Consider the following 12,745-nt stretch of genomic DNA (forward strand, 5'->3'; position numbering starts at 1 on the left):
AATTAATCCTTCACGTATTTGAGAGCACTTGATGTTGATTCCCCTAATGCAGTGCCAGAGGTGTTAAGGAGTTTGATTAGGCACAGTTTAGAAAAGTTGTGCAAATCAGGTGGCGCTGGGGAGTGGCAGGGTGGGGGCCAGCCCTGCTCGTCCCACCCTCACTCAAGTTGACCGCCCCAGCAGTATTGCTCAGTTCGTGGGTTTGTGGGGCCACTGAGCAGCATGCACACACGGGGGTGACTGGGAGAGCCTGGAGGGATCTTGCGGTGGGGTGGGATGCTGCCCCACAGAGCAGTGGGGTGATGAGATGCTGCAGGGCTCCCCTTGCCCACGGAGCGCCTGAGGCTGCAATCCATCCTTTATTCATGGAGGCTTTCCTTTAAGTAATGATTAAAAGGAGATGAGGGAAAGCCCTTGACATGAAGCTAACTCTCCAGAGCCTGAGACTGGCTGCAAATGAGATGAAAATAATCCCCTGGTCACCAGGGACTTGTGCAGGAGAGGAGAGCAGCTCCATCTCCCCAGGACTGCAGGCAAACATGCTGCTGTGGTGGGCACAGGGCCAGTGGGGGCTGCTGCTCCATGCCCAGCTTTGCTCCCATCCCCACACCGCAGGGTGCTCACAGTCCCCAGAGCACTCTGCATGTGGCATGGGGCAAAATGCCCGTGACCTCCGCAGGGACCCGGCACCTTCCCTCGGGCTGACCCCCAGGCCCCGGCAACGTGCACCCAGAGCCACCTGCACTGGGCAGGGACCCGATTCCCTGCCAGAGCCATCTTGAGATCATGGAGCAGCCCAACTCATTCCAGTGCTCTGCAGCAGTTTAAAAACAAACCCAAGGAGGGCGGAGAGAGGAGAGAGCAGAGAAGCGGTTCCTAATATGGCAACAGCAAATGTAATTCTATTACCTTGATTTATTGATCGCACTTAGAGCAATTACTGGCTTTCACCCCATCACCTGCCAGGGAGCGGGAGACAGCGAGGAGAAGGCAAGACAAAGGCGGCCGCGCGTTGCCCAGGGCACGGCCGGCCTCTGGGGAGGCTCCGGTTTTGTTTGTGCCGGTTGGCGTGGGGGGAGAGCTCCCACTCAGCTGCATGGCCGTAGCAGCATCGCCTCCACAGGCAGGAGAGCGGGGTGGTTTCCACCCGGTCAAGGAGGCTCCTCGGAAAGCCAGAGCCAAGCACGTCTGCTCTGCAGAGAGGCCGTGATGCTGGCAGCGCGGGGACAGAGCCCGGGCATTACAATGACTTTGGCGATGTAGAGGATGCAGGACTGTGGTGGGGTGGGGAAAGGCGAGGGTCCCCAGGACACCAGTGTGGTGGAGCAGCTGCAGGCCCCGCTCTGAGTCAGGGGGTGGGTTTCAGCTGTGGGCCCCCTCGCCCCTCTGCACCCAGCCAGCCTGGACTCAGGCTGGGACGGGGGAGTCGGCATCCATGGCAAAGCCTTGGAAATGCCAGGGCTGAGGGCGAGCTCGATAGGAAGTGGTGGCTCTGGGCTCCGTCCACAGCTCTGCCAGGGCAGCACTGGGGTGCTGGCCTGAGTTGTGCTGGAGCATCACCCCATCGCCTCGCAGAGATGGGGCTCACACCCTCTGCCTGACCTCAGCTCCCACCGCCCCGGGGCACCAGCAAGAAACCCCAGCGGGAGTCCCCGGCTCTGCCTGCGCCAGCCCGGCGCCCATCTCACACCCCGGGGGGAACATGCACTGGCCCCTCTCTGGGCCCTGCGGTGAGCAGGATGCTGCGCGTTGGTGCTGGGCTTGGCAGGAGGTCTAGCCCTTTGAACGACTGGAAAAAATCAGCAGCCCCAGGGCTGGAGGAAGGGTGAGTTACTTGATTGAGGTCAGAAAGTCCCTTTAAGGTTTCTTTTTTCCCTGCTTGCTGCAGATACTGGCACAGAAGCAAGAAAATGATTGTGCTTTTTACTGCCTGAGCCCTCCAGACAGATATAAACAAGCAGGAGCCAGACCTGGCTTTGGAAGCAGATGAAATCAGAGTGAACAAGACCACTGGGCCGGGAGGCACAGAAATAGGGCAGCCTCGCTGTGCAGCGAAGCCTGGCAAAGCCTCCCACACCGCCGCCTCCCAGCCAGCCCCAGGCTCCCTGGAAGCGCTACCCGGTGACGGAGATGCAGAAAGAGCAGAAAATGTCCCCTTTGTGGGTGAGGGCACTGGCCAGGGGCTGCTGCCCCCTTCCAGAAGCTGCCTGCTGGTCACTCCGGCTAATGGCAAAGCGTGAGCGGGGAACAGCCTGTGCAGCCATCAGTCTGATGGCTCCCGGGGGAGGCAGCAGCCCATATCCCTGCTCCACTGCCCCCCCCCCCCTCAGCCCGTTGACCCCACACCGCCTGGGGTGAAGCTGGGAGCCCGCAGGGCCGGTGCGAGCCCCGGGGCTCGGCTCAGCCGCGGGCCGCGGCCAGCGGGGTCTGGAGCAGGGCGCGGGGCAGAGGGCGAGAGGCTCCGTCCCCGCGGGGACCGCCCGGGCGTGGGGGCCGCAGAGCCGCGCCCGAGGGTCGGTCTGTCTGTCTGCCGGCCTCGTCCCCCGCTGTCCCCCAGTGCCGGGATCGCGCCTAACCTTTCGGGGCTCCCGCCGCCGCCCCTCCGCAAGCGCCCGCTGCTGACTCGGGGGGAGCAGCACAGCCTGGGGGGCGCGGGGCGGTCTGAGGATGCTGGGGGGGGGGGGGGGGGCGGGAGATGCTGGGGTGGCCGCGGGTCCAGGATGGCGGAGGGGGGGGGGTGGCGGGGGATGCGCTGCCAGCCCGGGGGGGGTGGAGGGAGGGCGGGGGATGCGCCGGCGGGCCGGGGGGGCGGCGGAGCGCTCGCACCATGACATCAGCGCGGCGCGGCCCCGGGGGAGCGGGCGGGGGGCGGGAGCCGGCGCGGCGGCGGAGCGGAGCGGCAGCAGCGGAGCGGAGCGCGGCCCCGGGCATGCTCCCGGAGCCCAAGTATGACCGCTTCCGCGACGAGCCGCTGACCGCCCCCATGCCGTCGCCGGCCCCCGCGCCTTGCCCCGCGGCGGGCGAGGAGCCCGAGCCCGGCACCACCTTCTGCGCGCTGCTGCCGCGGATGCCGCAGTGGAAGTTCCCCGGCCCCGCCGGCTTCCTCGGCCGCGGCCCCGCCGGCGCCGGCCGGGAGCTCTCCGCGCCGGCCCGGGCGGGCGGCACCGCGGCCGCGGGGGCCCCCTCGGCGCTGGCCGCCGTGCTGGGCGCCTGCGAACCGCTGTGCGCCGCGCCCTGCTCGCTGCCGGCCGGCGGGCGGCCGCGGGGGGCGGCGGGGCGGGCGGCGCGGGCGGAGGCGGCCCGGCCGGGCGGGGAGGAGTGGAGCCGCAAGGGCAGCTTCATCCGCAAGCCGGCGCAGGGCTGGCTGCACCCCGACGAGCGGGTGCTGGGGCCCGGCGTCTCCTACATCGTCCGGGTAAGTCCCGAGCCCGAAGCCCGAGCCCGGCCCGCCCCGGCGCGGGAGGGCGCTGAGCCCCCGGCCCCACGCGTGTCCGTGTCCGGGGCTCAGCGGGTCTCGCCGCTCCTCCCGACGGCTGCGGGCAGAGCCCGCGGCTCGGGTCCCCCGTGTCCCCCAGCCCCGGCTGCCCCAGGGCAGGCTCCGCCGCCGGGGCAGGACTGTGGCCGCATCCCCGGGCCCCCGCGGGCGCTGCCCTGGGGCCGCCGCCGCCCGAGCCCACGGTGCCGAGCGCGGCTGTGACCGCGGCCGAGGGGACGCGGTGAGGGCCCGGCCTGGAGGGTGTCCTGGGCAGCCACCCCCGGCACACGCAGCCTGCGACCGCTTTGCCCCGTCACGGGCAGCCCGGCCCCGTTACTGCCCGCGTTGTCTGGCGCGGCCCTGGAGGGACGGCGCGGCCTCCCGAACCGGCCTGGGACGGGGTGGGAGCCGGGGCGGGGGGGCTTTCTGGGCCGGGGAACCAGCCTCGGGACCCAGCAGCAGTCAGCCCCTACGAGGGCATCGCAAGCCGTAGCCCGCAGATGAGTTTGTCGGGCCTCAGCGTGAGGGCTGGGCGTGCTCTGGGGCATTTTGGGGTGGGGGGCCAAAGGGTGCCGCGTGGTCGCTGGAGCTGGCGTGGAAGGGGCCCTTCTCACTGACGCCTGGCTCCTCCTCTCCTCTCCATTCCCTGCCCTGGGCTGGTGGTGGTGGCCGGAGGGGGCTGCTCCGACCGTGTCCCGTCCCCCCCGCAGTACATGGGGTGCATCGAGGTGCTGCGCTCCATGAGGTCCCTCGACTTCAACACCCGGACACAGGTCACCAGGTACATCCCTGCGGTCCCGCTCTCCCACACCCCGGTGCCATCCGGAGCCCCCATCGGCCCTGGGTGCACCCCCTCCCCAGGGCCCGGGGTGGGGGGCACACGGGGCCAGGGTCTGGGGGGGCTCTGCCCCACGGGATCCACCCTGCACGCAGGGACGCGGACGAAGGGCACTGCCGCGGATCAATGGGTGGAAAGAGGAGAAGGGAGGTGGCCCTGGCCGGGTTTACGTACCGCGGGCCATGACGTGGGGCAGCACTGCGGGGAGGCTGCAGTGCCCCGGGCTGCAGGGGCTGATGCCCCCAGACCCTGCAGAGCCGTGGGCAGGGGAGGCAGCTGGGAAGGGGCCGGGGGTCTGCAGCAGTAACCCGGCTGGGTTGCAGGGAAGCCATCAACAGACTGTATGAGGCAGTGCCGGGTGTCAAGGGCATCTGGAAGAAGAAGGTGAGTTTCCACCCAGCCTATCCCTCCCTGGGCTCCTGCCTGGGGTGAGCCGGGGCTGCAGGACAGGGTGCTGGGGGCGCCTGCCTGGTTTGCAGAGCAGAGTCTGGGGTCTCTTGGGGCACCCCTCTTTGCCTTCTTCACCCCAGGAAACCTGGTCCTGGTGGGCTGCATCGCCCCCACAGTCCTCTCCCCCCGTCAGGCTCCCAACAAAGCCCTCTTCTCCATCCTGGGCAAGAGCAACCTCCGCTTCGCTGGCATGAGCATTGCTGTCAACATCTCCGTTGACGGGTTGAACCTCATGATCCCCACCACTCGCCAGGTGAGGACTGTCCCCAGGGACACGGCCCTGCCACCTCCCAAACCTCTGCCTCCTGCTGTGAACCAGGGGGGCTGGCGGCCCCCACGCTAAACCTCCCCGTGGGCCATGTCCCAACCCCCCTCCACAGATCATCGCCAACCACCACATGCAATCCATCTCCTTCGCCTCTGGTGGGGACACGGTGAGGCACACGCGTCTCGGCCCTCCCCTGGCTGCGGTCCCTCAGGGGCAGCAGGGATGGGGGCTGCCTGTCCTACGGCTGAGCCGAACTGCAGGGCAGCCTGGTCCCAGGGCAGGATGCAGGGCCGAGGCCGAGCCGGTCCCCTCGTCCCGGCCCCCCAGCCCTGCTCCCCACACGGCAGCGGGATGCGGGTCCTGAGCTTCCCCTGTGCCCCCAGGACACCACAGACTATGTTGCCTACGTCGCCAAGGACCCCATCAACCAGAGAGGTGATGCTGGCCCCTGCGCCTGGGAGCTCTGTGGAAGAGGCGGGATGCATGGGGGGGATGAAGGCTGGAGGAGGGGATTCCTCATGGGGAGCACGAGGGGTGGCTCAGGGTGGTCCTGGAGGCTTGGTGGGAGTGCAGGGGAAACATTCAAGCCGTCCATCTGTCTGCCTGCAGCCTGCCACATCCTGGAGTGCTGCGAGGGGCTGGCGCAGAGCGTCATCAGCACAGTGGGACAAGCCTTCGAGCTGCGCTTCAAGCAGTACCTGCACAGCCCCCCCAAAGTGGTGGTACCCCCAGAAAGGTAGGGGAGCGGGAGTCCCGCTGCAGCCCCACAGCCCCTGTCCTGGGCACGTCCCCTGGCTGGGGGTTGCTCTGGGAGCCCCCATCCCTGCCGGGCGTGGGGAGGGCTCTGAGCCTGGCAGGTCGTCCCCAGCTCTCCCGTCCCCACTGCAGGGCACTGGGTGCAGAGGAATCAGCCTGGGGAGAGGACGAAGAGGTGGCTGACCATGATTACTACAACAGCATCCCAGGGAAGGAGCCACCCCCGGGGGGGCTGATCGACTCCCGGCTCCGGCATGGCACAATCCTGGGCCACGTCCGTACTCAGCCCTCCGGCTCTGGCCCCCCCAGCCAGGTGAGCCCTTGGGGCCGCTGCCAGTCCTGCTGTGGGGGTCCCAGGCAGGCTCCCACCTGACACCCTCAATGTCTCCTCTCCCCAGGGCAGCTTTGCAGCCAGGCGAGACCAGAGCAGCCAGCCAGGGCCACCCTGGGACCTGGAGAGCCAGGGTGAGTACCACCACGGGGGAGCCCCAGGAACCGTGAGCGAGGGTCCCCACGGCTCTGCGCTGCCTGGGCTGGCAGTGATGCCCAGTCCTCGCAGGCCAGCCCTGCGACGGGTACCTGGAGGCGGACAGCCACCCCCTGGGCCCACGGGACTACGAGGAGCACATGTATGTGAACACGCAGAGCCTGGACGCCTGGGAGCCAGAGGCAGCAGCTCGCGGGGCACTGGAGGAGAGCCCCAAAAAGGACCTCTTTGATATGAGTAAGCCGCCACACTGGGGGGGGGTCTCTGGCACAGAACCTGCTGCAGAGGGTCCAAGCTATGCCGGCGGGCTGCCCAGCCACATGCGACAGCTCCGGCAGTGTCCGCACTGGCTGACCCCAGAGCAGTGACATGCCGAGCGCTGGGGGCCGTGAGCTGGGGGCCATCCTTGTCCGCACTTGCCGGGGCAGCAGGGCCGTGCTCGCGGCAGGGCTGCAGGTGGGTACCCCATCTACCTGCCCTGCCTGGCCTCGTGGAGGGGGCAGCCATGCCAGGGCAGGGGGCCACCATCCCCTCCGTGCCTGGGCACAGCATCATGCCCAGGACGGCTGTGGTGCAGCGGGATCCAGCCCAGAAGTGGGTCTGGCTGTAACCTGGGTTCCTGCTCCCACTGCTTGGACTGGCCCCCGCAACACCCCAGCCCTGCTTTGTGCCTGGGGGCAGGGGGGTGTGCATGACGCCCTGCACCCCCTGGCTGCCACAGGACCGTTCGAGGATGCCCTGAAGCTCCATGAGTGCATTGCTGGAGGTGGCACCAGCCCCCCCATCGAGGACCAGTGGCCGAGTCCCCCCACGCGGAAGGCCCCCATCGCCCCCACGGAGGAGCAGCTGAGGCGGGAGCCGTGGTACCACGGGAAGATGAGCCGGCGGGATGCAGAGAGGCTCCTGCAGATGGACGGGGACTTCCTGGTGCGGGACAGTCTCACCAACCCGGGGCAGTACGTGCTGACCGGCATGCACAGCGGGCAGCCCAAGCACCTGCTGCTGGTGGATCCCGAGGGAGTGGTAAGGGCAGGGCACGGGATGGGCGATGGGGGACGGGGGGGTAAGGGCAGGGTGGAGAGGGATGCTGGAGGACACAGGCTGCAGGGGTGGGCAGGCGTCAGGGGTTGCATGGGGAACCTGTGCAGGAGGCAGCTCTCCTGGGTTCAGGACTGCTGTGCCCCCCGGTTCCCAGGTGAGGACCAAAGACGTGCTGTTTGAGAGCATCAGCCACCTCATCAGCCACCACCGGCAGAACGAGCAGCCTATCGTGGCCGCGGAGAGCGAGCTGCACCTCCGCCAGGTTGTCCGGAGGAAGCAGTGATGCCGGAGGGTACGTGACCCCCCGACCCACTCCCCTGGCACCGGACTCGCCCCAGCCCTGGGGCAAAGCCGGGGCCCGTCTGTGCTCCCCTCCTCCGGTTGTGCCTGGCCTCTGGGGAAGGCAAAGCCCCCCAACATGCGAGGGTCAGGTTCCCCATGCCCCTCCCCAGCATGGCCCTGCGGTCCCTGGCCCTGAAGGGCCTCCCCACACACTACTGCCTCCCCTCCATCGTCTGCATGGGGCCCCTTGCCCAGCTGGAGATGAAGACGTTTATTCCACGTGTGCAGGTGAAATGGTGCCAGGGTGGGAGCCGGTGGGTGGCCTCACCAAGAGGTGTGGAGCCCGAATCCGGCTCAGGCAGCACTGCCTGCTCCTGCCTGGGGCTGCCCGTGGCTCGCCCCAGCAATGGGAGGGGGCCCGGGCAGGCATCGCTGTGGGGGTGCCCTGTCCCCCTCCTGCCCGGGGGCCCTGCCTGCACCCAGCCCCTGGTACTGCCAGCCCCCGTTGCCCAGCGCTGCTGTCCCCAGGGCCGGCTCCATCTCGGCACAAGGAATTGGTCTCTGGATGATGACAGAGCAAATGGGGTCTAGGCTGGTGCCAGGAGCCTCGTCCCAGGGCTTCCAGGGTGGGATGGAGTGAGCAGGCTTGGCATGTGCCCGCACGCGTGTGTGCATATCTGTGTGCATGCATAGGTATGTGAGGGGCATCTGGGAGGACCAGCCCCTTGCCCATAGGGCTGTGCCTCTCACCCAGCGTTGCTGCTCAGGACCCAGCTCCCTGCCTTGGTTCCCCCTCTCTGCCAGGACATTCAGGGGGTGCCCCCATCCATGAGGTCCTGTGTCAGTGCGGGTTGTAGCCCCCAGCTTGGCTCTGCCCGTGGGGCTGGGCACAGTGTCTCTTGGAGGCCAGTGGTGCTGGATCTCCCTGTCGGTCCCACATTTCCAGCTGGATTCTCCCCAGGAGCGACTGCCACGTGAGGCTCCCAGCGGCCCCGAGCCCCCGCTGCCCTTCCCAGGCCGGGGCCAGGACGAAGCTGCTGCGGGGAAGGTGCGTGGCAGAGGCGAGCTCCCGGCACTGGCTCATGAGGCCAGGGCTGCCAGGAGGAGAGGTGTTCCCTGGCCCCTGGGGGACCCCCCGGCCGGCTCGGGGCTTCGGCAGGTTTTTATGGCATACACGGCCCCTTGTCCACTGTGTCTGGCACTCGGCATGGGTTCGTGGTTTGGAATACGTTTCTAATTAAACCTGGAAATAAGCGAGGTGCCCGGGTTGTTCGTGCTGCCCCCGGGCATGGTGCTGGGATGGGGCTGCCGCTACTGGCTCCTGTGCCTAGGGGCTCGAGGGGGCCGGGCATGCAGATGGTGCCAGGACAGCATCTCCATCACCACCAGTTCCTGGCCAGTCTCACAATGGCGGTGGCAGCGGCAGCGTGCCCTGTCCTGGCTGGTCACGCTTGTCTCTCTCCCCTCCCTGGTCACCCTGTTCCCCCTTCTGCACGTGAGTCACCCCCTGTCCCCCCTGGCTCTGGAGGGGGCTAGAGCACCCAGAGCTTGACCCTGCAGTGCTGGTCCTGCACGGCATCTCCTCCTTGCACCCAGCATCTCCTTGCCCTGCCTGCTTCTGCTGCCTGCAGGCTCACCTCCCACTTCTACCCCGGGCAGGATGCGGCCACCCGCCTCCAAGCCTCCTGGCGAGGCCTCATCTGGCTCTTGCCGCAGCCGGGCTGGCACTGAGCAGCCTGGAGCCAAGTTGTCACCCATTAATGAACAGGTTGTCCAGCAGAGTGAGAGCCCTGTAGTGGGCCTGGCTGCAGCTCCTGGCTGTGCGGCGGGGCCGGCAGGTAGAAAAAGCACATGGTTGTAATCGGCGGAGGCAGGAGAAGGCTGCCCCAGTGCTGCTGGAGCCGAGCAGTGGGGGCTTTCCATGCCAGCAGTGTGGCTGGGCTGTGAAGGGCCGGGCACGTGCACAGGGTGGGCAGCAGCCCCAGTGCTGGCTGGCTCCTGGGTCCTACCCCAGGCACGCGTGCCTGGTGCTGCCGATGTGCTGCTGGCACCTGTCCTGCAGAGCGGGGTCACCCTGGCACCCTCTGCCCCTCACTGGGGACGGCCCCTCCTGGGACAGAGCCGCTGGGTGCTGCCTGACTCAATGAATAAAATAAGCCCCTAAATAAAGCCCAATAATGCATGTGTCATTCTCCATTGATAGTTGAATACCTACAGGGACACGGTGCTTCCATCTCAGCTGCTATTTTTTGTCATGTAGTAATGCGTCTGCAAAGATAATTGCGCTGTTCCCTCAATAGCAGAGGCAGGAAAAGGCAGCGACAGCCCAGATTTTCTTCTTTTCACTGCTGGAGAACAAACCCACGCCTTTCACTGGCTGCTGCTGGGCCTGCCCTGGCCCCTCGGCCCCGGGGATGTGGCCATGAGGTGGGGTATTTATTTTAGGGGTTTAACCGCTTTGGTTGAAGCTGGTGTGCAGTGCCAATGGCACAGGGTGCAGGGGGCTCTGCCCCCCTCCGCCTCCGCCCCAGGTTGTAGGACTACTGCATGGAGACACAGGGACCCTCCTTGAGAGGGTCCTGCTGTGGGGCAGCACCCCACGGTGACCCAGCATGCGGGCAGGACCCTGCAGGGGGAGGCCGGCAGGGAGCCATGCGGCAGTTGTTGAAACAAATAAAGTTAAAATATGAGGCCTTGATTGAATTAAGTATGGACATGAATAATGCAGTCAGATCACCAGGGAGGGCTCCCATCTGAAATTGGATTTCTTTCCACATGCTCTGCCCCCAGTGCAGCTCCACTCCAGACTGATCCTGGCTGGGCTGAGGGCGAGTGAGGAGAGCGCCCATGGGAGCCTGCGGCTGGGTGATGGTGGAGCGAAGCGGACAGTGGCACATGTGCTGAAACCGCCAGTGGCTGCTGGTGTGTTTTGAGTAGCCATCTGTAGGCTCCAGAGTTAACACCGGGCTGAAGGGGAGAGCTACTGGCCTCTCAGCACTGCTCCTTCAGCCCATGTGATGATGGGGAGGCCGAGATGTTTGGGGAAGGTTTGGAAGCCAAAAAAGAGCAGCTGCAGAGGGAGGTGGCCTCGTTGCTCTCCCAGGGCTGTGGGGATCTCTCTGGCCAACCGTCCCTCTGTCTCCAGTCGTGCTGACAACAAACACTGCCCAGTTCAGTTTTCCTGGACAGAGGGTAAGAGTCTCTGACATTGGCAGAGCAAGTTTAGTGGAAAGAACTAACCAGCTGGGTAAGAAATGTGTGCAGCACTCCTGCCCTGGAGGGGCTGCGGCAGGGAGTCAGCCCATGCCCCCGGATCCCGGGGTCCTGGTCCCAGCCCCTTCCCCTCCTGGGCCTTTCTCCTTCCCAGCTTCCAGCAGGTGGTAGCACGCTGCCAGCTCCGCCAGCCCCGTCCCCAGCCCCGCCAGCGTCCCCAGCCCCGGCAGTGTCCCCAGCCAGGCGTCACTCACCCATGGTGCCATGCCCAGGCCTTGCCAGGCACCACATGCCTCTGGCAGCCTCCAGCCCAGCATGAGGGACCCCTGTTCACCTCACCCAGCCCTTGTCTGGCTCCCGGTCATGCTGCCTGGGGAAGTGGCTCTGGAGCCCTGAGAGCTGACCCCTCCTGGCATCCCATGCTGCCTGATCCACGGAGAGCCCTGGATGAGGGGGAGGCTGGCAAGAAAAGGCACTCCTCCTGGCTCCATGTTGCTGGGTGCCAAGCGAGAGCCCAGAGCCCATTTTAGAGGCCCTGGAAACCTTGTTTTCTGCTGGCCCTGCGAGCATTTGTTCTCTGCCTGTTTCTGTTTTGGGTCTGGCAGCTCCCAGCACACGCAGTGGCTGTGGCAGCGCAGTGCCGCAGGCGAGTGCTGGTCTCTGGCAGCCCCATGCCGGCAGTGGGGCTGGCTGCAGCCCCTGCCTGCACTGCCGGGAAGGGATGTTCCCAGCACGGCCCATGTCCCCAAGGTGCCAGAGATGTGAGCACCCATGCCAGCTCCTGCCATGAGCACATGGTCTCTCCTGCCATCCCTTCAGTGGGAACTGGGGCATTCTGGACCTCAGCATCACTGCCTGACTGCTGCAACTCCTCTCCTGCCTCAAACCTGGAAGCCCTGCCCCAAGCCGAGCCCAGGCAAGCTCAGTGCAGGCAGCTCCAAGCACCCTGCTCCCCTCCATGTCCCACAGACGGCTGGCCCTGAGCCGAGCAGGCAGGCCTGGCCCAGCTCCAGCGTTCTTTGTTATCTCAAGGGAACCCAACCATTTCTGGACCTTGTTTACCCACTGTTGTGCCAGGGCAGGGAGGAAAAACAAACACCAGCCTTTTGTTCACCAGCCTCACCTTCCTGTGAGCCTTGTTTTCCTCTCCTGAGCTCCCTCTGCCCTCTTCCCCCACCATGGGACCCAGGACTCAGCACCCTTGCAGTGCAGTGCCCAGTGTCCAGGCAGGACACTGCTGTCCCCCTTCCCCACTGCCACCCGCAAGACATCCCTGCCCAGATCCCTCCAGGTCCTGGCTGGTTCCTGATCCCCACACGCCCTGTTTGGAGGGTCCCAGCACCTTTTCCCAGGTCTGCTCCCATGCCAGTGAGGGGCAGCTGTGCCAAAGGGCCCACTGCCAGTGAGGGTCTGCAGTTGGCCTGATCCAGTGCTCCTGGCCAGGCAGAGCAATGTGCCAAGAAAATCCATAAATCAGCATGCTCGCCCTGCCAGGGACCACCCGCTCGCTGCTGGGAGAGGCCTGTGCATGGCAGGCGGAGGGCACTTGGCAAAACTGGGGAGGGTGCAGGGAGAGGGGAGGGCAATTGGCTTCCAGAGAGGGAGAAGGGTTGTTCCCCCAGGACCTGGGGACCTTCTCTCCTGCCACCTTTCCCAGGCGCTGGCACAGCTGGCTGCTGGCCCTTGGTCTAGCTCGGCACGGCTAGCTGGCTCTTTTTATCAGCTTGGAGTCAGGATGCAGAGGGAGCTGAGACCTCCCACCTCTCGCGGTCGCTGCCTGGTTGCAGCAGCCCCTGCCGAAGGAGCTCACCATGCCCGGCTCTCCTTCCTGGCGATTATTCCCAGCCCTGCACTGCTGTGAGATGACGGTGCCTTCCCTGCAGCCTGATGGCATCCACAGGGCAGCAGCCAGGAAGGAACAGCTGCTGGTCCCTG

At 66.2% G+C, this 12,745-nt stretch overlaps 1 protein-coding gene across 3 annotated transcripts; it reads left to right on the top strand.

The window, feature by feature from the left end:
- Positions 1–2,872: 2,872 nt before the first annotated feature.
- Positions 2,873–9,752, top strand: SHC2 (SHC adaptor protein 2). 3 transcript variants are annotated; one of them, XM_049807904.1, is made up of 13 exons: positions 2,873–3,415; positions 4,186–4,256; positions 4,637–4,697; positions 4,897–5,016; positions 5,144–5,197; positions 5,415–5,466; positions 5,641–5,767; positions 5,920–6,100; positions 6,186–6,252; positions 6,347–6,511; positions 6,996–7,297; positions 7,470–7,607; positions 8,402–9,752. In XM_049807904.1, the coding sequence occupies exons 1-12, from the start codon at positions 2,930–2,932 to the stop codon at positions 7,596–7,598; spliced, it is 1,815 nt and encodes a 604-aa protein (XP_049663861.1). In that variant the 5' UTR covers positions 2,873–2,929; the 3' UTR covers positions 7,599–7,607; positions 8,402–9,752. The 3 variants fall into 3 exon arrangements, with proteins under 3 accessions (XP_049663861.1, XP_049663862.1, XP_049663860.1); XM_049807905.1 differs by having other exon boundaries at positions 8,559–9,752; XM_049807903.1 differs by having other exon boundaries at positions 7,470–9,752.
- The last annotated feature ends 2,993 nt before the right edge of the window (positions 9,753–12,745 follow it).

Source organism: Accipiter gentilis, chromosome 8 (genome assembly GCF_929443795.1).
Source record: "Accipiter gentilis chromosome 8, bAccGen1.1, whole genome shotgun sequence".
NCBI classification, from domain to species: Eukaryota; Metazoa; Chordata; class Aves; order Accipitriformes; family Accipitridae; genus Astur; species Astur gentilis.

Excerpts from the sequence above, each read along its gene's own strand:
- SHC2 (XM_049807903.1), top strand. The coding sequence starts at position 2,930 with ATGCTCCCGGAGCCCAAGTATGACCGCTTCCGCGACGAGCCGCTGACC. Across the intron at positions 3,416-4,185 it reads GCGTCTCCTACATCGTCCGG|TACATGGGGTGCATCGAGGT; the intron begins GTAAGTCCCGAG and ends TCCCCCCCGCAG. Across the intron at positions 5,467-5,640 it reads GGACCCCATCAACCAGAGAG|CCTGCCACATCCTGGAGTGC; the intron begins GTGATGCTGGCC and ends GTCTGCCTGCAG.